This window comes from Metopolophium dirhodum, chromosome 8 (assembly GCF_019925205.1).
Source record: "Metopolophium dirhodum isolate CAU chromosome 8, ASM1992520v1, whole genome shotgun sequence".
Taxonomy (NCBI): Eukaryota; Metazoa; Arthropoda; class Insecta; order Hemiptera; family Aphididae; genus Metopolophium; species Metopolophium dirhodum.
Window position 1 is genome coordinate 18581083 of NC_083567.1, and position 27117 is coordinate 18608199.

At 29.1% G+C, this 27117-nt stretch overlaps 1 protein-coding gene across 2 annotated transcripts in view; it reads right to left on the reverse strand.

Moving 5' to 3' along the window:
* The window catches only part of LOC132950216 (ankyrin repeat and death domain-containing protein 1A-like), a 101117-nt gene that overhangs the window by 7790 nt on the left and 66210 nt on the right, over positions 1–27117 (reverse strand). For both annotated transcript variants that reach the window (XM_061021530.1, XM_061021531.1), the window contains exons 7-13: positions 14505–14702; positions 8138–8236; positions 7963–8061; positions 7697–7795; positions 4779–4874; positions 4405–4621; positions 2355–2483 (exon numbers count right to left, since the gene is read on the reverse strand). In XM_061021530.1, the coding sequence (XP_060877513.1) occupies positions 2355–2483; positions 4405–4621; positions 4779–4874; positions 7697–7795; positions 7963–8061; positions 8138–8236; positions 14505–14702 (937 nt within the window). The remainder of the gene's footprint in view (positions 1–2354; positions 2484–4404; positions 4622–4778; positions 4875–7696; positions 7796–7962; positions 8062–8137; positions 8237–14504; positions 14703–27117) is intronic.

Here is a 27117-nt window from a genome sequence, read left to right on the forward strand (position 1 = left end):
GGAACATAAAAAATACCACCATAGGTACAACAGCCGGTGCAGGGATGGTAAATTCTATACGGTGTGCTGGTGGGGTGATAACAAACAAGTACCCATTATTACAATATTATTATTTTGAATACCATACGTAATAATTGTGTGTAACGTATAAACTGTTGTTTGTTATAATGTCCCTAGCTCTGCCTTAAAATTTGATTACCCTTCCTGAATATTTTACTTATTGATATAAACATAATATTATACACGTATGCACTTTATGTTAAAACGTATTTTATGTACGTGATGGTGGTGTTCGTGATCAGTACATTGGAATAATTTAATTATTGTTATTATTTACGAGATGGCCGCACAGAATCGCAACTCTGTCAATTCTGTAATAATAATATGTCAGAGCAGTGATACTTTTATGTACCAATTTATAATAGTCAAGGTTATACATTTTTGTTCATTTTATTGTTTTAGAAAACTAAAATATTGTTTATGAAGGACCTTTGATAGGTATGAAGGCAGATGGCATAAGATTTGCGCCGTTTTAAGCATAGTATATATTATAATTATATTTATTTTCCACGATCGGATATGCAGTTGGCATATTAACCATATTAGTCATTACTTTTAATTCTATGTTTAAAATTTAAACGTATAAATAACAATAATTTATTATTAGTTTAAACTTTAAATTATTCATAATATTGAGTGACTGGAGTTTTCACACACCAATGTTCAATTATTGTACTATGTATGAATGCGCTTAACAATGATAAATGTGTTGCATAATTTTCTAATTAATTTATATTTAATGAAAAAATCGTTCAAGTTTTACCCAGCAGGCAACAGTAAATCGCATTAATCGTTAAACTTTCGAATCATACGAATGTGAGGTGTGTACCATACCTTATACATTATTACACATGTTTACCTAAACTTATTTATTTTACACTGCAGGGCCTTCCGAGAATTGCTTAGTATACTGCTAATTACTTGAAAGCGTGGGCCAACCGATGGAAAATCCATTATCCAAGTACTTTAAATTAGTAAATACTCGCGGGACATTGTCCAAATGAATAATATAGATTTACCTGCAGCAAACGCGATGCTGTAATAGCTGATCAAATGTTATGTTTCAACGAGAAAAATATATTATAGTCTTAGGTAACATGGTTCATAATAATTTATTATACGTATACTTTCGTGGGCACTAGTGGCGCAACTAGGGAGGGGGCTAACCTCCCCAGAATTTTAACCCTATTTGGTATTATGATGGGCCCTTTAATATGCTCTATGCAGTTGTACCCAGTGTTCGGACTTACCTAGATAAATTTATCTAGATGAATATCTAGATAATTATTTGTTCATCTTTTATCTTATCTAGATAAATAGTTACAAGGTATCTAAACGTTCATCTTAGATATTTTTTTTACTCATCTAAATGAATTCATCTAGATACATTTTTTATTGATAAAAATCGTGAAATTGTACAAACGCATTTAAATATTTATACAGATTCTCAAACCAAGTTTATGGTTTATAAATAATGTAATTATTTTTATTTATATCATTATTATTATTATTATTATTATTATGTTCCTAGTGCCCAACTAAAATATACCTAAATTTAAAACCCATTTAAAAAAAAATTTCATCTTTTTTTATCTAGATAAAAAAGTATTTATCTTTATCTTTATCTAGATAAATATGAGTTAAGTTATCTTTTATCTCTATCTAGATACATTAGAGTTGCCTTATCTTTATCTTTATCTAGATAAAAAACTACTTATCTAAACCGAACACTGGTTGTACCCATGTATGCGAGAATATAGGTGCAGTCGTGTAAGCATATCGAATGTGTGTGTTTACTAGAATGCTATATGGAATTAATTAAATTCGTCGTATTTATACGGAATTTCTAAAAAAAAAATGTATGTGTACATAAACAATGCAATTATATCGAATGCGTGACAAAACGTGTACATACGTGAGTGTATGGGAAGGACTATTCGGAATTAGATTTGATGGACGGAAAATAAAACAAACAGTCAAAATCGTTTTTTTGAAAATATAAAAATTGAATAAATAAAAATGGAATATCCAGAAATAATATTAAGCATAGGCAGTTAAAAAAAATGTGTTTTATATTATACCTACTATGCGACTATAATAATGAGCGATTCACATTACTTTTTCTATTTTTAAAGTAAATCCACCACCACCGTATAATATTAGCGTATTTATGATGCCGTTAATAATATTTTTTGGCAAAATACAGTATACCTATAATAGTTATTACCTACTTGATATAATTTTTTTCTGATATAATGCGGGGTACCTATGTCTATCGAAATAAATTATATTACCTGCTAACGTATTCTTTTCGATCGTATTGAGACTATCGATGAGTTCTTCGATGGGGTCGAGATCGGGGCCCAGACTGTCGACCCAAATTCTTAACACTCTATAACCGTGTTGTTTGTAACTGGACGGACCTGTAAACAAAATATTGACATCCTTGATGACTATCGTTAAAGAATTTAAACAATATATTAAATTACGTTACGACACAGAACACGCCACAGCCTGCAGTGATCAGAAGGAATTAAAATATAATATATTATTATAATATGCACAGGACGTTCGGAAAATGATTGCTGCAAACTATGTGTGCGGTAACACGAATCAATTAATAACGAGAATAATAATATTCGCCTTGAGTTTATTTCCTCTCACAGTCAACAGGCTGGACGAGGTATTAGCCCAAAAATAAACCTGCAAGTCTTTTGAAATAATCTATAATAACTTCGCCCGCGAGGAGGTGATATACCCATACAGTAAGTCAATAAAACTTCCATATTACCACCGATTATATAAAACCAAATAGTAAATTTTACTGATAAGTGATAATTCAAACCACGGACTAAGATATAATGGACTGGAAACGAGCACCTTATCACGGCCACGAATGTATGTACAAGAGGCAAAGTTCGGGGGTCGCCTGTGTTCCTGGAGTTCACAGCGCCCTCTGTATAAAACACGGACTAAGATACAAATTGTGTAGTCAAATAAAACCACCGGTAGCGCTGAAAACTTCAAGAACAGTGTTCTTATCAGCTAAGTGACACCTTTTCGAGGCCGTTCCCAGATTCCCGTCGACCCTGTCGTTTACAGTCCATTATATTTTAGTCCGTGATTCAAACCTATCTCAATGCAGTAGGATCGCATATGAGAAATAAATTATTGTACAACACCTTTATTATAATTATTGTATCAAATATTGGTTATGGGTATGGAGCGAGTGCCAAATATCAGTGATACATTGTTATATTCTGTGGTGATACGTAGTTAATAATCAATAATTTCTCATTAAGCAGTTTTTTTTTTGCATAAGTGGTGATACTGGTTTGAGGTAGGTTTTGATTTGTTTAGATTTATGACAATTACATGGCTTGATTGCTCGAATAGGAACGGTACCATCTGGTTTTATATAATTTTTGGTATTGCGAAATCTCGTGATGGGCATAAAAAAATTCATGTAATAGAGAATTTCGTTAAATAGAATCAAATAAATTTGTTTCTAAAAAAAATTTCGTTAAACTGAAAATTGTCTTAAATGGAAGTCTTTTTGAATGGAAGTTTCACCATATATAATATAATATTATATAAGTATTCTAAGTTACGTATTTTATATTTTAATTGCACGTGGAAAAGTTACTAACAAAGCAGCTGCCGAGAACTGCAGCTATGCCAGTTATGAGACGACAATGACTCGATTATGGTAGGAAACATATTTATATTACTATAGCGTGAGAATCAGTTTGGTTTCAATAGCATATTATTAAAATATACTTCCCAGAGTTACCGCATTCGGGTTGGCGAAATTACTCGTATCCGAAATTGGTCCGTAAACATAATATTATACTTTATCATTACACTAATATTACAATATTATTATAGTTACGATGGAAATTAAAATATGATTGATACAATAATTATTAAAATTAATTAATAATTTTAACCACGCAAACATGAATTTAGATATTATACAGGTTGCAGAACATGAGCTTATCAGGTGAAGACGGAAGTTTCCAAAAATCCAGAATGACTTTTAGCGCTTTTTTCCACAGTGGCGTTTAATGAACTAAGACAGTGCTACCATCTACCAAGATTTATAATTGTACGTATCTTTATCGTAAAAATTATCATCATGTTTATTTCCCGCCATGATTATTGCGATACTCGATAGTCGTAATCATACAAAATTAGTTAAGGATATCGCCACCGTAACCATTTCGACGCTATAAGTTAATTTGGGAACCTAGAAACTTTCGACATCGCAAAAATACTGATAACGGGCTGTCGTTCGGCATCCTGCATATCTTAATTTGTGTGCGCAAATAATAATATTATTACCTATATACTGGTGTTCGATCGCTTTGATCTGTTCGTCCGTGAACGCCCACAAATGAGCCAATTTTTTCCATTCACCGGGACTCAACTGTTTGTGGGACAGTTTTCGTAATATAATTTCTAGATTTTCGTCAGTCTCTTGCAGCGCTATTGAAACGTCCAAGTCCGGATTGCACTTCCATTTCCTCCGTTCTTCGGGCGTTTTCGGTCTAGTTCGTTTCTACGCACACACAAAACAACGCGAGTTGAACCGTTAATGTTATTATAATATAGAGTGCATCGCGACGATTAATGATTTCACCGTGACGTGCGTGAATAAATTGATCGCATTTTCATATTTTTATTTATAAGTTCACCACATAATAATATACGTATACCTTGGGTGTGTACTCTAAACGAGCGGTTTTTATAATCATGTCCACGATAGCGGTGAAACTTCCTCTAGCTGCTATGTATAACGGCGTTTTGCCTCCCTGAGTCAAAAATAAAATATATCAACATCCGTTACAAAATACTAGTCGTGAACCAATCCATCAATAATATTATTTAATGTTGCTGATATGTATATTTTTAATGGACGTTCGGGTACATTTTTTTTAAAATTATTGTTATATTTATTTTAATACATGTATACTTAAAATAAATGAGCAATTTATATATTATTATTATTAGGTTTATTGTAAAATTGGTTATTGTGATATACCTACGCGTATGATATTAAAAATGACATAACCATGCTGATTTATTTATCATACTTATGATTAATTATGGAACACCTACAGCGTAACTCGTATGTTAAATTTAAATTAAATTAAAATACAAACAATTTTGTACGTCACACCTGAGCAAATAGTTTTATTTAAATTGTTGTTTCTATGAACTAAACCATAAGGGGAAATTATAAAGGTTTTCTTGTTGAACATTTAAAACCTTGCCTCAGACGATTGCAATCCAGTCTTGTTTGTTTTTAATAATAATTTTTTTCCTAAAATTTTTACTTTCTCGATTTTTATTTTTTTTTAAGTTTTGAAATCTCAAAGATGTTAATAATACATAATATATTACAATAATCACACATTGATGGTATTCATTGTAATTTGAATTTCACTGCGAAAAAAAACTTACTCCTACTTTTAAATCATCGGTACGACCCCACCCAAGTCCAGATTAAAGGGGGCAGGGGCAATGGCTTAGGACCGACAACTGATATCAAACAATAATGGGCCCCTAGCGGGTAGTACGTTTCCTATAATACGATATATGGATAATGGATATGTTAATATTATTATTATTATGTTATTGTAATCGTAATATCGATGTTTTGAACAGGATGATCATATGGTAAGGACACGGAATTCAAAATTGTTTTTGATGGTAAAAACATATTATAATTATTACTCATTATCCAAACAAATTTTATTTACGTTGTTTTTGTATGAAAAGTTTTACTGTCGTCAGTTTAAGTCATAATAGTTATACTCATATAACATGACAGTTGACACTGTCTGGGCGTCGTAATAACGTTATAATTGTGGGGTACGTTTACGTTTTTATATTAGTGTTTTATTTTACTAATATAAGTATTGAAGTATATTATTAATGTTATAATATCAAAATCTTTTTTTATCTCAAATTATATTTATTTGTTGGTTATCAATACTTTGATTATGTTTACTGTCCCCTAATATTGTTTGACCCTGGACCCAAAATAATCTTAATCCGGCTTAACCCTACCTATGATCATCATTGAAATTTTACTTATCTATACTATTATATAAAGAGGAGTTGTTAGTTACTGTTGTTGAGGGTAATCTCTGGAATTACTGAACCGATTTCGAAAATTCTTTCCCCAATAGAAAACCACATTATTTGTGAGTGCATAGGCTAATTTAAAAAGGGAATTTATCACTCTCAGTAGGTGTTCAAACAGGAATTTTGATATTTACTATAGACATTTTTGTTTATCAATGATTGCTATGGATTATAGGAGTTGAGAATAATATTTATTTATTATTATTTTTTTAATTTGAATATTAATAGCGCGTCTCAATCTCATTCGTTTCAACCAGTCGAAGTTACAATCAGACGAGTATATCCACTTGCGTGACGCCATCGCTACTGAAGGAGACGTGGCCAACATTGGTCGTTTGACCATTCTCTCAGCTACTCATGTTGGAAGTCAACGCATGATGCATTCAATCGCGAATTGCAACGGGAGCAAGACTATGATCGAGATGAACTGGCTGAATGAGTCGAACAAATGTGCCGAAAAAAAGAGCCAAACACCATCTTCCTCTTTTGTTTAACATAATCACAAATCACTAATCAGTGGAAAACTATCCCACTAAATAGTTATGGTCGCATATTTGATCTTGGTGGTATTAAGAAAAATTCTCAATATTTTCTTAAATCTGGTCATATTTTTTACTCAAACCATCATTGAGTAAATAAGTTTCACCATAATTATTTAGTGATATAATTATGGTATAGTTTTCCACTGATTTGTGATTATGTTAAACAAAAAAGGAAGATGGTGTTAGGCTCTTTTGCTCATAATTAAAACATACTGCAACAAGTCAAATTTGGTGCTTCTAACTCAGTACCAAGGACTTTATGAACAGCATAAGCTTCATCTAAGTATTTTCTACCAACCAACATAGTATATATTTTTGAAAAAATATTTAAATCAAATATACAAATATTATATAGTTACAATTGTTATTTAACTTCAAAAGTGGTTCTTTATCAACAGTACACTCAAAAAATTCATGGGAAACAATTGGTAGCCGAAAGTATTCCATTAAGTCTGGTAAATGTTTATTCCAATTTTCTGTATCATACTTGATCCATTTTATTAGAGATTTATACACCTATTAATAATTAGAACACTATTTAGTTTCGGTCCAGTCATTTCAGAGGAGTTCAATAACAAACACTATGGTACGACATTTTTGTATATTAGATACACATATCTACTTGATATGCTGTTGTACAATGTCCGCGATCCGACGTAGTCGGATTGCCTAACAGGGTGGCTGAATTGCACTTACTGCTGTGAATTACATCCAAAAAGATTTAAACAATCACAATTTTTTAAAGGGTTGTCATTTTTTTAAGGGCAACGAAGTGCACAGGGTCAGCTAGTAAATTATAATTTACAATCCACTTTTAATATACAGGACACAGTGATGTATTAACTAATGTATTAATTAATCATTATTATAGGCCCGATCAACTTCATATGAGAACTGTCGTCAGGAGATTATAATAAGTAGACCAAAATACGAATATTGACCTGTTCGCGTTGTTCGATGTTGGCCCCGGCACTCAAAAGTAACTTACAGATTTCCGAATATCCCTGTTCAGCCGCTATGTGAATCGGCGACTGCAACCTCTGCAACGCGCCAAAATAATTTCATTTTGTCTTCATATTTTTACAGAGTCGTTAAAATAATAATATTATGTATCGACGATAATGTCAGCAGCACGATTAAAGATATAATAATTATATCTTTAACTGTGGCCAGCAGACATGCCACGTCATTTGAGACGTTCACTTACCGTGTTTAAGGCATTGAGATCGGCACCCTTGGCGATCAGTATTTCCGCGATCACGACGTTGTTGGATAAACATGCCATGTGCAAAGGCGTGTTTCCATTCTGTTAACATTTTGTTTTACAGTTATTAATTAATGCGTTGATTTTATATTTCGTGTTCCATAGCTTTTGTATTTACTTTGCTCTGTCTGTCGATGTCACAATCGGCTGATAATAGCATTTCCACTATTCCCCGACATCCGTGGCTGCTGGCTATGTGCAACGCAGTCAGTCCTTTCTAAATACGTCCGAAAACGTTTCAATTAATATTCTCGTTTAAAATACCTAATAATATGGTATAGGTAATATACACGTGGACCATGATCAGTATGGCGCCGAAGTACAAAATTAAATGAATGCCAAGGATCTCCGACAACCACCCACCCCACTCCACAAAACCCACTAAGAAAATTTGAAACCCCCTCACAGTCTCACAAATAATTTGCCATCCACTTTTGTTTTATTTTTGATCAGATTTCTCTTCTTTTTTTCAACCTATACGTATGTAATAATATTAAAATAATAATTAATTATCTGCAACGGCTGCAACGATAGTACAAAATACAAAAATAAAAACAAAATGCAACTTTTTATATTATATTATAATATTATGTATACAATATTAATATTGTTATTACTCTCAATTATTGGCAATATTACTTAATAATTTGTGATCCTATTCCTATTAATTTTCATAATTTTATTCTCCATGAACCCACCCCCTAGCTAAATGTTTATATGTATGGCAGCTGCTATACATAAACATGGACTTCAGCGCCACTGATCATGATGGAACATAGTTATAATCTTATAAATTATAGTTACTCATATTATACTAGCTAGTAAGTACTAGTTACAATATATAATGTGGTATAATGAAAATTAATTGCTACGTGAAAATTAATTTAGAAGTACAAATTGTATGTTATTTCTCATAACGTAAAGTGTTGAAAACTGAGATTTTAAGTAAATGTATTAATAATATTATAGGTATGTATAGTTTGTAGATAGCATATTTTATATAATATTATAATTCTATTACTCATCTACTTCATTTATATTATTTCGATCACTAGATATAATTATAATAGAATTCGACTATTTATTTTCAAGCACACAGACAATTTAATATCACTTAATTATAACGTATTACATTTTTATGCATAATAATATGTAAATAATCATAATTAAGAAATGTAATTTTTTTATTATTATTTTATTTGAATAAATACTCATAAACTCATTTTTCGTGCGTTATAGTATAGTTATATTAATTTAATGAGGTCGTGCACTCATGCCATTTTAATAATCAGCATAACTTTCATTAAAGATAAAATTCATATAATATTATTATATACGTAAAAGGGGGTAGGTTATTTTTATAAGCTGTAAAGTTTTTCGATGAGGATATATTTTATGTTTTTAAATTTTTGTTGAAACATAATCTTATCGTTTACAATCATGTGTTGTTTAGAATAAAACTAATGTGAAAAACTAAAAGACATCCCGAAAATCAAAAATGTAGAAAGTATAGATGTATTACTAAAGGCCCGTCAATCATTTTGGTACAGAAATAAAACTATACGTCTATACAGCCATATGAAATGGTATATATTGTATAATATAGGTTCGACTAAAATAATATCAGTGTAAGATTTGAAGCCTGGGGGGCTCAATGTGACAAGGTTATCAACGTTTCCTTTTTTGGTTCTCACGCATTTTATGGATTTTTTTTGTTTTACCTTTTACTTTCCTCTTAAAAGGCATTATATATAAATCATGAAGTGATGTTTAATATCTCACTTGAGTACATGATACAAAATTTAACAAATATATGAAAACGAGGTAAAATATTTAATGGAAATAATATTTATAGGCTTACCAATATTATATTAGGCCTCTAAACTTGCAGAAAGTATTGTTATGCCAATTGTAGGGCTAATGAAATTTAAGCTATTATGCTTTATAAAACATTTTCCTAATGTATGTATGTATGTTATGGTGTATCTATAGGTGCTCTACAGATAAGAATACACACCGTTTTATTTCAATCGAAAATGCCTTTCTCGTTGGTACACAATGGTTATTAAAATATAAAACAGTTTTATATACCTGTGTTGAAGTCGAGAATAAAATTAACTTATTTATCCACTCATAAGTGGCTAAAAAAATATTTATATAGTATTACGTATATTAATATATTAATACATTTTATGTGAAATTAATATTTTTTTCCAATTTACATTATTATATTATATAAATATTACAATAATACAGAATGATTCATCAAGTATGTTCACCATTATTTCATAAATAACTCAGTTACTCAAATGTAATTTTTAAAATTTTCAAACAGTTTATTTTTAAATTCTTGTGATTTTTTTCTAGTAATTAAGGAGTTTTCTGTGAAGACACAAACTTCTGTTTTTCAAATGAGAACCCCCGAGGTATACTATAAATTATTTACATTATTTAGTGGATACATTTTCTGAACATTTTGAAGTATCAAAATCAAAATTCAAACGAACAGTTTTTGAGTTATATAACCTTGTGCACTAAGAGTCAATGATAATGTATTTGGAATATATAGGGGTTATAGTTGATTAAAATTGTAATAATTAATATAAGTCTATCATAATTTTAAATTTTTAAAAATATAGGTCCAAGTAAATTGAGTTCTAGATCCAATATTACATATATTTTATGTTTTCGTACAATTATATTGAAGAACATTAATTATCCTTGGTATAAACAATTTAATAACTTAGAAATTATACTTGTTTGAATTTTGAAATAGGTATAGTGCACATATGTTCAAACTAAATAATTTACAGCAAAAAAGGTGGGTTCTCATTTGAAAAACAGAAGTTTGTATAGCCACTTGATACTTCTTAAGTAGTACAACAAATCTCAAGTATTTGAAAACATAGCCGTTAAGTATATTATGTGTATAAAAAATTTCAAAATCAGAATATTAAAATGTATTATTAAAGGCAAAACGTGGGTGAGTATGCTTGTTGTATATATATATTTATATATATATTTATATATTTGACTGTTCAGTTAAAAATTTTAAATTTCGTTTGCACTAAACTAAAATACCAACTATAATTCGACTGATATAATATTTATAATTTAACGGTATATTTATGAACAAGAAGTATTTCTCATATTATTATATTAATTTTGTTCACATTATTATATTATAAATTGTTTATTAAAAAGATTTAATCAAGATAATCTATGTTTTATTTCTGTCTGTGTTTAAAAACACATTAAAAATATTAAAAATTAAATATTTTATCATGAAACTCTCAAACAAGGTCGGTCGACTAAGATATTAAATTTAATTTAAGAATTTGAATGAAAATGCTCTTATTTGCTTTGTTTGTTATATTTGTTCATAAGTATCAAAATATTTTTCAAATATATGTCATTGTAATACCTACTTGAAAAATATTATGATTAATAATAAACAGCTTACATTTTAGTTTTTCGATTTTCGCAAAGATAAAAATATATTATTTGTATAAACACAATGTTTTAGGGTTTAAGTGGTCGGTATTTAAAGAATGAAAATATTATGTACCTACCTATTCATCAGTGTGAGTAATTCGTTTTTTTTTTTTACAAGACTAGAAACTATTATTTTGCATAATAATGATAAACAATCATACTCGCAGTTTTTATTTTATAAAAAATAAGTTCAAAGAATAATATTATGTGACACCCGACAACTCGAAGAACAGAATGCCATCAAGAGATGCAACGAAATCATAAAAATAAGAATAAAAAGAACCTTAAAGCCATATATGTACATTGTATAATTTACGAGTTTTTTGTGTCCATAACGCGGTGTCTGGGAATACCACACGCTCGCATGATAGTATACTTTTGGCGTTTTGCATCAAGTTGAAATATCGTATATTATATTTTGAATTTTTGATATTGACCCGTTTGGTGTGAAACGAGTCGTATTCGAATGGATGACAGAATAATTTAAAGACGGTCCTTGGGGCAACACTCTGCGCGTTATACCACTACGAGAATGTCAACACCGAAAACCCACAGGACGGCAGTAACAATATGACGTCTAGTTACGACGGTGCTAGGAAACCCACACGGATCCTGCAGATATACCAACTACGCTATAAGCCATAAGTCTAATGATATAATATATTAAGTTAAGGAACAGCCGAGGAATCGTATACAGGTTTTCACGTTTGAAGTACTATGTGATAATATTATTTTTTACCACTTTTAACAATTGTCGCATTAATAGTATATTATACTATGCGCAGAGGAAACGCTAAAATACGAAAGAAATATTTTTATGATATTATATACACCCGGTCGACCGAACCGCGTTTGAGAGCTTGAAGCGATTTACGGATGGATGTCCCGAATTTAACCGAGAAATACGATACTTGGTAATAGTATAGGTCAAGGTCAGTGATGCCAAATTTTTCAAACGTTACGTGCCAAAAATTACCTGGTTTTTTTCTTGCGTGCTATTAAATAATGTAAAATAATATATTCTAATATATATATTATTTCTTCTGTCCGTGTGTTACTATTCAAACCACTCCTAAACAGCTGCACGGAATTTCATGAAATTTTGTGCGTGTGCTTGAATGGGTCCTAAATGGATAAATCCTAATCTAAAATGGAATGATTTAGATTCACAATTGGACCTGATAAGCCCAACCCAGAGAGGTGCTCAGACAGGGATTTTGAGATTTACGATGGAAATTTTTGTTTATAAATGGTTGCTATTGGTTATACCTATGAGAAATAATTAGTATTTATTATTGGTTGCCATTGATTATTCGAGAAAATCAGGTACAAGCATGCACCAAATCGAATTTTCGCACATTGCCAACTAAAGTGGCTGAATCGCACTTATAGCAGTTGGATTACCTACTTGATACGACAATCGCAAATTGTCCACGATTTAACGCAGGTACAAGCATGCACCAAATCGAATTTTCGCACATTGCCAACTAAAGTGGCTGAATCGCACTTATAGCAGTTGGATTACCTACTTGATACGACAATCGCAAATTGTCCACGATTTAACGCAATGCTGAGTTGCACTTAATGCAGCAAGTTACACCCAAAAGAAATTGAACAATCACAATTTTTTTAAGATTTTTCATTTTTACGTCAACGCAAAGCGTGGGAGCAACTAGCATGATGTATACAAATAAGAAAAAATCGTGTTTTTATTATTTATTATTAAAAATAAAATATAATAATGAAATAGGTATTTTAATTTTTTGGCGAGCCACAGATTTTTTTTATCTCTGGCATATAGGTAATAACAATGTTTACGATATTTTATTCGTTCGATGGATGTGACAGCCCCGTATATAATAATAATAATAATACGAGTAACAGTCGTGTAATTATAATAATAATAATAATAATAATAATAATAATACGAATAACAGTCGTATAATAATATTATTAACTTATTGATTCTATTATTACAATTATATTATAATATTTAGCTTGCCGGTTAAATTCCTAAAAACCACAACGTTAAGCGAAAAAACATTACCCATTGAGTCAGACACTTTTTACACGCACATGGTTGGAATGTGTTCCTATAATACTAGCTACTAATATAGTAAAAGTAAAAGAGTAAAATATTATATAATACGGATTAATAATAAGTAATACACGGAAACTACAACTGTGTAATGGAAGACTGTAGGCAAAGTATCATTAAACAACTTAGACGACTCATTATTGATCAAACGAACAACTAATACGAAATATTACGTAGGCCATATTAATATAATAAGTTCTCTGTGACTCTATCCCCAGAAATACATCTGCCTTTTCGGATGATATTGGGCCGTTGGGTGACGGAATTTAAGGAACTAAAATGTCGGGGTGGTGCGTAGCGGCACTGCACAAAATAATTTACCGAACATAATAATATCATAGGCACAGACGTGTATAATTAAAGACAGGTATGGTATGCGACTATACCGACGAACATAGAACACTCCAAGACCCAGCTAGATTTCGCCGGACCTCGGAGACGTACCTTCGACAGCTCGAGAAACACGTCGCCCACCCGGATGACGACTAACGTACACCCGGTATATGGTAAGCCACAGCGCACGTGTATAATGATTGGCGGCATGTCAATAAAATCGATAACAGCATCGTCTGAAAAAAACCTTTGTGGGTTCTACAAGTGTTTGTGCACTACACGCGAGGTCGACTAAAATTAAATTACACACAATAATCTACTACGCGTTGTACCGAAACTGTTGCATTGTTGTAGTTGTAAACGAAAAACAATATAGAAATTAAAATTCTATGACGTGTAATAGCGATAAAACAACAACGTTAAATGGTGTTCGCTGTATAGGCTATGACGTATATTACTGGATATTTGGGCATCAAGCCCGGTCTTTATCGTATTATATACCTAATATAGGTATATAATAATATAGACTACGAAACAGTCGAATATTATTATTTCTTACGCTATTTTCCAAGTTCGTCGGATTTCCCGCTTCCAATAACATTTGCACAACGAGCGTTTGTTTGTTTTCGACGGCCACGTGCAGCGGGCTGTTCTGTTCTTCGTCCTTCGCCAGCATGTCTGCGCCGTGCCCGAGTAAAAAGTCGACCACGTCGACGTGGCCCTTTTCGCATGCGGAATGCAGTGGTGTTCGCCCTTGCTATTAAATATATTGTTGTTGTTTGTGCGTAACATGAAATAAAACGTAATAATATAATAATTAAGTTCATATAATATTTCAATATTATTTATTTATTTTTTTTTTTTTTAAACCCTCATAATATTATACATTAGAACATCGTACCAATATCGTACCCGATGAGGTACGTGTAGGTATATAACGTGTATTGTGTATATACATTATCAATAAATAGTGATGTTATAAAAAAAAATTCAAAACCATAAATTATTCATAAAAAAAATGGTAAAAGTTGCACGGATATGATTATATTATGATAACTCCTTGCCATTATTGCGGGGATGTGTAATATCCGGCAAACAAAATATGAATTGTTAACATCGGCCTACATACGAATGCGGTTGGAAGATATATTAGAATATCTCCATTTCACTCCTTATTCACCCGCGTCATAATGTCATCGAACCAAACTGTTTGTTTAAATTATATTTCGTTTGATGAAAGTGGTCGTTAGAAATGTATTGATGTATTAGATGTATAATAACATTTGAAATTTTGAATGTAATTTATTTTATATATTTCAATCGTGGTTTATTTTTTACGTGATAAAATATTTATTTTTTTTGTTTTCAAATTGATCGATGCTTTATTTTATTCACTAATGGTTAAGACACAAAAACTATATATTATTATGTCTAAATCCAATAATAATATAGTGGATTACTGTGACAAAACGCATAACAGTTGGTTTGTTTCAGCGGTATACTATAAACAGCTCAAATGACAAAATCATATTTTCCACGTGGTTGAAACAATTTTATTTCAACTTTGTATTCGAAAAACGTAGTCCTTGCAACGTAAGAGAGTTTTTATTTATAAACTCTATATGGAGTAGGTATGATTTGATCCTATATACGTCATTACATTTCATAGTTTACATAATTTTTGTTGTTTAGAAATATATCATTTTATATACATATTTTCTATGTATTCTATCTAGGTTGCATGAATAAGTGATAAGTACGTCATATGCACCTAGTTATTATTGTAATTTTATTACTCGAGTATTTTTAATACAATAAATAATAATAGGTATCTACCTACGCACATTACGTTTACCGATTTCAAAGCACCAAAAGTTTAAAACTGTAATATATTTGTCCGTTCACGGGTCACGGGTCAAGTAGTTTTGGATTATTGCTCTATTATTTGGAGGAATTGACGTTTTTAGTGTCTAAACACCAAGTTGAAAGTGTACAAAACGGTTTTTCGTTGAATTGTGGAGTAATTATTTTGAATTCTCAAATGCTTCATTATGATATTCTCTTACTAAAGTCGCCACAACTAAAACCATTGGAAAACAAAAAACAGGGGATGATTAACTGTTTCAATTTAAACCGTCGTGGCGAATTTCCAGAAAATGTTGGTCATTAACATTTTAGGTATCCCCTTGACCCTTGTACATCGAACCAGGTAGGTAGGTGATGATACACTTTGTATCATTAATTATTCTCATATAGCACAAATATATTAGGTTTTTGTCTTATGTAAATAAGTTTTGATTGTCTATTAATAGAACTGCGTGATCCATAAATTATTTAAATATCAATTCATGTTTTTTTTTCTCCAGAAACAACTAACAACCATTATCATTGTTTGTAATTTTGTTCGTTCAATCTGCAATTACATTTTTGTGACTACTTAAGTGAATTAATGAGTTTTTTACTGCGCGGTGTACCTATATAACTATAAGTATGTCAACTTCAAATTATATATTGGGTTCAAAACCTACTTAAAACTTCATAAGTGGGGTGAAATTCTAGGTGAAATACTTATAGAGTTATATCTATGTAGTGACTAAATAAATGACGGCAAGTCAGTCACGCAAAAGATTTTCTACGCTCACGACAACGACTGACAACCGATAACATACTTGTATATTTCGATATCTCTATAATTTTCCAACGGTGTATAAATATAATATTATAATGAAATAGAATTAGGTAAAAGTTACTTCGTTGGAATAAAAAAAAACGAAGTACATTAAATTAAGTTTGCTATTAGTAGGGCTCGGATTTATATATAAATACATATTTTCTCTGCGACATGATAAGCTAATTTCGGCAAGTAATAAATTTGTTTCATAAGATTTTTGATAAAACGAGCTATATTTGGTTTGACATATTTTGTCATAAATACATGTTTTCACATATTTCACAACAAATTTAGACAATTATACTGTTTTAATGTCTTTTCTGCAGAGTTGAGAATTATTGAAAGGTTATCATCACTATATATTATATCGACGATCTTTTGAATTCGAAAATTTTAAAGTTCATGTTATTATTATAACTGTAATCAAGATAATTAGATAACTAAATAAATAAAAAAAATGTATTACATTTTATTTTATTATTAATTATTATAAACATTTTACGACAATATAATAGGCGATCTTTTGGATTCGAAAATTTAAAAATGAATGTTATAATTGTTATCAATATTATAATTAGATAAATATAAATTTTTAATTACATTTTATTATATTATTAATTATTATTATTATTATTATTATTTTGATAGTACATATTTTGAATTCTTTAGCACATATTTATGTACATATTTTTGTTGTATAATTACATACTTTGGTTATATAAATACATGTAAATCCTAGCCCTATTAAACAAGATATAGCAAAATAAAGAAATGTTAAGTTGAACTCAGTGGCATAGCCAAGGGCGGGCTAATAGTTTAAACCTCTCCACCACTATGAATCGCTTTTGTGCATGTATACTTTTCTACAGTTTATTAGTTATCTTAATGTAATTCAAATTCAAATTTGTTTGACAGGTGTTACACATAAGCGTACACAGAGAAAAATGTAAATAATGATATTTTATCACTACAATTTAAACACTTTTAACACTAGTCAAATTTGATTTTACCATATTAAGTTCATCGTTGTCTTATGACGAAATATTTTCCATGTTAAGTTATATTATAACTAAACTATATGGTTGGGATAACTAACGTTAAAATGTGTTCGTACTATCAATACAACTTATGAATGTGATCCATTGTAGTGATAAACGAGTAATTTTAAAATTGATAACGTTTTATCGTCTGTCGATAAACAAAATCATCAGTTTATTTTTATTTATCATTGTATTTAATATTATAAAGAATTTATTAATTTTTATTGAGGTCTGCTATTTCTATTACCTGTACTAATTTCACAAGCTAATACTGGTGGCTATTTTTAAAAATAAAAATAGTTAGTAGACAATTAAACTTCAGTAAAAACAAATTTAAATGCATATTAATAAAAACAGTTTTCTGAATTGTCTTTGTTGGTGATGGGTGGACCCATCCAATCCCTCCTTACCTCCTTGGCCCACAATTCAAGAAAAAAGATATGGCCTTCCATTCAAAAACCCTGGCAACGTCATGCCACTGGTTGAACTATAATGGTTTGATTAAAAATGTAATATGAAATCTATGAAATGTAATACTTTTAATACGTGCATATTAAATATTCAAATTGAAAAGTTGGCCATAAATTTAAAATATGCAGTTATTGTATACATGTTACATAGATAATATATGATGACATTAGTGTCTTATGAACAATAAGAACGTTGTGCTAGCGTATACACGATGATATGTTTTTACGGCATTGTGGCTAAACGTTAAAAAAACATAAATATTAAAAATGAAATAAAATCTAATATAAAATCACAAAACCATTAGGGAAGCATTGAATGTATCGAGCATCGAGATGTGACTTAAATTTTAACAACCCCTAACCTAAATGTATAAAACTAATCGCTTCTTATTGTCTCTATTTTAAAACAGAGAGAAACTTTAAAAGGTTGATCAGAACGTAGTAAGTTGTTAGTATTGACCGTACAAATTAGCTACATCCAGATGTGAAGTAGGGCGTGTGTGCATTATATATATTATATATATACACAGTTTAAATGGTGTTCGAAAATCGTTTACTAAAGGTAATTCTGACCAGCATTTTTTTTCGTTAATGAAGTATTAACGATAAATATTCGTAAAGCTGTTTTGAACATTTTAATCACGATACCATCGTGTATATATACAGGGTGTAACAGAAATACCTGACTAATGAAAAATGAAAAATTTTTACTAGTTAATAGTATGAAAAAAAATTGGAAATTAAATGGATAGTAAATAATTTAAGATTTTCTCATGTCTGAAATTTTCGAAAAAAGTTTTTACGTTTTGAATTAATGAACGCCAAAAAATTATTGATATTTTAAAAAATTGTAAAAAATAAACTACTTGACTAAATAAACGTTTTTCTAAAAATTTGATTTACAAATTTACAATTTTGAATTGTTCCAAAAAAAATTGAACACAGTTTAATCATTTTTATTTTTTAATAAAATGGTAATTAAAGTGTCTGTCATTCATAAATAAAAACATGTATAGTATACTGATTAGAACAAAAGTTATTTTATTTATCAAGTCATCCTGTTACATCATGTTACACCTATATAATATACAACAATATATGTATGTATTTATTTAATATATTATAATTTTAATGAGTAATTAAATGTATTGATATTTTTAAGACTACATTTCAAAAAAGTGCAAAAACAATCTTTTTTAATAATCATTGAAACTTTTAAATTTCAGAAGAATAATAAAGCTTAACGTATATTTTATTAACAACAAAAAATTACAACGTTCGCGTAAAAATGGCTGTAACTACTAAAAAAATCCCTAGGGTCTATAATAGTATCTAATTACATTTGGGAATATTATGACAATGTCCAACAATACCTGCCAACGTTTTTTTTCCTTTTATAGATTTGAAAGGAGACTGCCAAGATTGTGCTGCCAAATTTATTAGGCTACCGATGTCACCAGTTTGTACTGGCATACATATTGATGATATTGTTATAACATATCGATAAATCGCGTATGTTATGATATGCACATTTGTTGCTGTAACAAGTGTAATTAATAATATTTTGGTGTCATCAGACATGGTATTTAATGACCTGTTATTTAACTGATTTTTACGTATAAGTGCCTTATATACATAGTATAATATTTATGACGGAGAACACATTATTATTTATATTCGTAAAATTATGGAAATATAATACTTGTATTAATAGTGTTTTAAATCGTATAAAATGCATTATTATTTGCTACAATAATAGGAGATAAAACTAACGTAACAATAATATTTTGGATTTATGTAGTATCTAGACGTATACTCATCCGGTACACAAATAATATAGGTACTATAATATACTTTATTATACTATTGATCATTAATTTCAACAAAAGTGGACTAGATATGAAAAAAATGCATATGAGCTAGTTAAGTTGACGTTAAGAACGCTAAGATGGGTACAGAGTGCTCAAACAAAAAACAAAATTAATTAATTAGCTTTAACTTGACATATTATTTCTTAAATTAACCGAAAAATACTAAATTGTTATAATCGATTATTTAACTATTTATTTAAAAAAATTATAAAAAATGTAATTTTAACCAGGTAGGTAGTTATAATATCCATTTTGGCTTCTCAATAAAATATAATAAAGAACAATAATCGTTTTCACTGTCTATTTCATCCTTGATTATATTATATAATGTGTGATTGTAATACACTATGACACCTTTTAATATGATGAAAAACCGATAAGACAGCATTTACAATAAATATTTTTGAATTATTTAAAGTAATATCATTATTTGAAAAATATAATATATATTATTTATATATGAAAACATAAATGTACATATATGGGGCTTATATAGGTACAGAAACTACTGAACCAATTGGTACTCTATTTTGAAAATATTCTTTGAGACTAGGTTTGTGTTTTTTGCTTTGTTTTTCAAAACCTATAAGGTGGCTCACGAAAATTGAATAACTTTATTGTTTATATACATACAATTTCCATTGGTTACAGAAATAATTTTTTTTTAAATGTATAGATCCACCAAATCAATAATTGTTTGTTATGTAAACGTAGGTACGACAAAATTAAATGTCCGTATATTTGTATATTTTAGACTCAAAAACCACTCGAATAATATAGCAGCATATCTTATATGTTTTTTTTCAGGGTGAAGTCAAATTGTACAACCAGTAATAAATTAGTGTTAAACAAATGTTTAAAAATTCGGGGATTGAATTTACAATTATATACAACTGTTTGGTATAATAATATGTCAAGGAGCCCAATGTCATATAATATGTTCATAATACGTATCTATGTTTTTTATGAATTACATAAAAACAATTATGATGACACGGCGCCTTGGATAGGCAATTTCGCAACATCACTGTCATGCGTCCGTTTCTCCTTTTTTGATCAACATTATTTTACATGACGAACACTCAATAATATATCAAAGACGTTTGTGCCTGAGCCATGTCACCATTATAGTCTATAATAGATATTATCTTGACACGTGTTACAGAATTATGACTGTAGTAAATCCTACTCCACCCACCTAGTCAGGATTTCTCTTTACACTTGTATATAATATATTATTATATTTTATAGCAACTCTAAAAACAATCTTTGAAAATTTTAGTTAAAATCGATAGAGTGATTTTTGAGTTTATAGGCAACTATTATATCATAGAAGAATCATTTTATAAATAAACTCTAAAATTCATTATTTTAATATATAATTTGTTTATTCGAGGGCATAAGCGAGACAATTAGTTGCATGCTTTTACCTCATCTACGCGAGTAACCATAATATTGGCAACCATTTATATAAAAATAAATAATATTTTCTACTATTAGGTACAATTTACAATAATTATAATCTGTAGACGGAAACCAATGGCCACTATATATAAATAAAAATAAAATTTCAGATTTCCATCTTGGATCTCTAAATCCTTGTTTGAGCACCTCTTTAAAAGGCGATTTTCGGAAAATCTTTTCTTATTGCACATAGACCATCGGAGGAACCACAATTCAACATTTCAAGTCCTTACGTTTTGCAGTTTCTGAGATGTAGCGATCAGTGAGTGAGTGGCATGTGGATTATATGTATACATATACATAGAGTTTCTATTGGTTACAGAAATATTTTTATTACCAACACGCCATGTGTTGCTGTGGGATTTTTTTTAAATAAAATAAAATAATATTTAATCAATTGTTTGTTATTCAAACGTGCAGCTAATGCGTGTAGCAATGCCCGTATATTTGTATATTATAGACTCATAACCACTCGACCAATATAGCAGCATAATATCTTATGTTTTTTTATTTTTTTTCAAGGTAAAGTCAAATTGAGGGGCGACACTGCAAAACGTACTATTTCCATTTTTTACTTTTTCCAGAAACATTGATTTTCGATAGTAGCTTATCAGAAAGTCACAGTAAAAATCTAAAATATTCAAAAAATGCATAAAAAAAAACTAAACTTTCTTACGATATTTGTTTATATTATAGTTTTAGTAAATTTAAACATCATTTTTTAACTATTTCCAACACTTAGTTCGTTTTGGCCATATTTTATCATAACGTACTATTTCCATTAAATAGTACATTTTGACATAATTTAACGAATAAAGGTAGGTAGACATATTATTATTTTGTATTATTTGTTTAACAAAACGAACTAGAATTTTATTTTTCATAACCAACCATTTCGTGAAAAAATTAATACTCTATACTATTTATTTACTGTTAAATTGCTACAATGTTTTGTATTATCTTTATAAATAATAAAACCTTATTTTATATTCATCAAAAATGAAGTACATAATCATAAAAATTGTATTATTCAAATTAAAGTATTTGGAGTAATACCCAACATACATTTAATATGAATTTATCTATTTTTCCATTTATTCTACATAATATGTACCTATGTATCTACTATGAAATCAATTTAAGAAAAAAATTAAAATATTATAAAATTATTTTATTTTATTTCTTGAAATACCTAGGTTTCCTATAAATTATTAGGTATCATAGTAATAAAAATTAAAAAGGCATAATATAGTATTTATCTACTATTTAATGATTTAACAATATAATTAAAAGTCTTCTATAAGACGTAAAGTTGTAAACCAATAAATTCAATTTTTCATACCTCTAACCACCTTGACACTTTTTGTATAGATTCATTATAATCCATTTCTTCTGTGTTTTTAGTTTGACCACATGCGGCCATTTTAATGGTTCTCGAATTTAACATTTTAATTAGGTTGTTGCAAATAAAACATTAATATTGTTCATAAAATTATTGGTAATTAAAACAATGAACTTTACTGTGTATGTACCTACTCGCGTCTCGCATAGTAGGTGAAGTATATTAGCATAATACCGTGATAGTAATCATAGTGATCATAGTGATCATAGTAATCATAGTAATCATAATGTCAATATGTCATAGACACTTTTGGAGCAAAAGTTTTGTGATTAAACATTCAGCGCCAAAATGAATACTGAATTTTATCAGTTGCACCAACTAGTAAATAAAATAAAATAACGGAGTCCCATATTATATCACCATTAAATAATTAAAGCAAAAACAATATTAAAATTAAAATGTCAACAACATCTTTTACACTTGAAAATAGTACGTTTTGCAAATAATTGGTTTAGTATAGCTACATTTTAACATGGGAAATATAACATTTTGCTTCAATCTGGAAATAGTACGTTCTGCACATAATTTAGGAAATAGTACGTTTTGATTCAATAATTATTAAGTTTACACTAAATAGCATGAGAAATAGTACGTTTTGATGTAATTTGGAAATAGTTCTTTTTGACACGATTTTAGTAATGGAAATGGTGCGTTATGCAGAAATCATGAAACTTTATGATCAAATATACACTGGAAATAGTACGTTTTAACCAAATCTGACCACGAAATTCGATTCCGCGCGGTTTTTACTATCAGAAATGATATATAACTCAATTTTGATATTTTTGGCAATAGTACGTTTTGCATTGTCACCCCTGCATTGTACAACTACTAACTAGTAATATATTATGGGTATATTATAGCAGCGTACAACGCTTTTATTGCGGTTCGCGGATCGACCAATTCCGTTATTAAAATGATTACCTATCAACATTTAAAAGGCATGAAATATAAATTAGGTAGGTACATACATACTCTGAATTTAATAAATAATTTTCTTTTCGTGTCTCTACCAAATATTATTTGGGATTAGTAGATGTGAAAAATAAAAAATAAAAATGCCTGTTCGTAATAATAACATTTTAGGTTATAGGTATTATGGTATAATATAATATAAAAAAAATATATACTGTTTTATACTGCCCAGCCTTACCTAAATACTAAATAATAATAATGGAAATGATAATTAAATATAATTATGCCATAACTCGGAACTCGTAAAAATGTACCTATACATATTATATTATGACGTAGTAAAGTGCTACTATGTATTAAAATAACTATTTATATGTGTTTGACCTTTATAATAGTTAAATGTAGAGATACTATCTGTTTTTATTTTTTATAAATGTTAATGACAATGTTTTGTTACTATGCCCAGTTGATGATCACCTAAAATTATATATGACAAAATAATTAATTATATGGCACAGCACATTAAGTTTTTTTTAGTTTTTAAGCATTTTTGACATTTCATAAAGTTCTTGTTGTATTATTAATTTGTAATTATTTTGTAAACTTAGATTGATTCTTCGAGTAAAAATTTTTTCTATTATTATTCTGAATATAACCAGTATTCCAGTTTTTGTTTATTTAAAATAACAGATTAATATTTTCGGTATTATATATTATAATAATTATTATATCATATTCAATAATTTCTTATCAGAATAGTTTTTAAACTCTTAACTATTATTATAATTATGATATCATTGATTTTCTATTAGAGTTCAGATTATATCATTATTTGTACAACCCCCAAGTAAAACTTCCTAAGTCGATTTTGACGTACTTAACGTAATACGAAACTGGTCGTCGTGATCATAAACACTATACTGCAGAAGCATAATTTCTAGATAAGCATTTAAATTTGCATGACGTCATACAACCTCAAAATTGTCAGGTTCGCATTACATGAGTGACACCCAAAATAAGGGCGTACATTGTTCTAGTAATTCTCTATTTTCTTGTGTTGTGGTAAGGTAGGCGTTCTCTGTTACGAGATTCATAATTAGTCAACCCTTCGTTTTATACAACTAGCAGTCAGAAGGGTGTCATTCATTACTTACGGCGATAGGTCATATTACTTTCTCCTCATTTCTCAGCTTCTATTTTCCACCATTCATTCTCATCTCTCGATGTCCCAGAGACAAATGATTTAGAGAAATACTCAAATACATCCTTTGTTGTAATTAAATGGACTATACATTTGGTTATTAACATTTTTTACTGTATAATAATATAATATTATCATATATTAGGTTCACAAACTATACAAAGGTATCTATTGAAGTGACCTTTATAAGATCAATCCATACCAAACCAGAGTACCGTGCACCGTTAACATAATAATAAAAGTTCAATCCTTGTCCTTCCGATCTAATATTGTTCACAATCATGATGCACAAAACCTGACTTCTTGAAGTCTGTGAAAAAGTCTCAGAGAATAATAATAAAAATAACCCATTAGTATAGTTTCAACAGAAAACAATTCTCTTTAGTATACTACAATCGTTAATCATTATACCCCAGTCAGTGATGTGTATGTAGAAAATATCACATGATGTTGCCTTTTTTTTAAACCATCGAGTGTAACGAAAATATATACTTTTATACAACATTTTTGAAACATTAATATCACGACGAAATAAGAATATTTTTTCTTGAACTTAAGTGTCATTGGAACTCAGAATTCTTTACTATTTACTATTATACTCTACTCAGGATAAGAATATCCAATGTCGTGGATGAATAACTGAGCCACCGGTAGTTATCTTAAGTAAGGCTAGTAAATACTATAATACAATAATACTAGCTCGTATTCGTTCATACTATTACCAAAGATTATGGATAACTGCCGGCGGCTCAGTAATCTATATTCATTCTCGAATTGGGGCATTCTTATTCTGAATAGAGTATAGTAGTGAAATTATATTTCTTATAGTACCTAATTTTAGCTGTATACTTTACACAAATGTATTGCATTACGAATTTGATAAAAAAAAAACCCATGTGAAATAAGTAAAATCATTTTTTCAAAATATTTATCATTTTCCACCCTCAATGGTAATAATTATTATCAAACATAGGTGAATTTTTTTTGTAAAACTGTTATTTTGTAATTTTCTTAGATTAACTCCATTAAAAAAACACAATAGGTACCAAATAAATAATTTTAAATTTAAATTCATTAATTAATAAATAGTAGGTGTCGAAAACTTTTAGAAAAATGATTTCCATTTATAAGTTAATAAACAAAATATGGCATGATAAATACTTTACGTTATAAATAATACAAATATTAATTTACAACTAGGTATCAAAAGTAAGTAAATGTGTAAATATATTTGTTTATATTGCATTAATTTGATACAATTTTTATACTACTTATAGTTTTTGAAAGTTGAGCACATAGTTGATTTTTTATCAGACACTAAAAAATAAATGGAGATGAGTTATACAGCATACACATACTAAAAAAGTGATTACAATGTATGTTGAGGAAAATAATGTTGAATAAAAACAAACTTAATAAAGTAGGTAAAAATAAAATTTCATGAAGCTGTGGACATAATATAATATATTAACTTTAAACTAATGTCGTGTATTAAATTAAACGTAAAACTGTTTTCGAAATCACTAATGAAGTTTAATAATAACGAAACTCTGGGGGGAAAGATACTGTATTATTATTACTTATTATGTCTTCTGTTTTGCCAATGTGTAAACGAAATAGCTTTTGGCAATTTTTGAACCTCTAATAAGATTCTAGTAATGATAGGCAATAGCATTTTCACCAACAAATATGATGTGAAATTAGCTGTGTAATTTTCAAATAGTTCAGTCAGCACTTGGTTTTTATATTTTCGTATCAGTTTTTTAAACGAAACATAACGACAGAAACGGCTAGAAAGAAACAAAACAATTTGTCTCCTATGTTATGAAAAACGTCAATTATTTTCATAGCTAGGTACCCGGTTACTTTGTTACAATATGCCAAAGAATGTCTGCATAATATAATATAGTGCATGTTATATGAAAAAAAAATAATAATATAAAATACGATACGATACGATACAAAACAACGACTATACCTACTATTTTAATACAAATTATAATGCATTGCATTTTTACATTCAAGACTACGTGTAAGCAATTTGCAATTTTTATTTTTTCATTTAATAAATCGTAATAAGAATTGACTTGATTATTACAAAATGTTAAACTCGCATGAACTACCTATACACCGTGTTA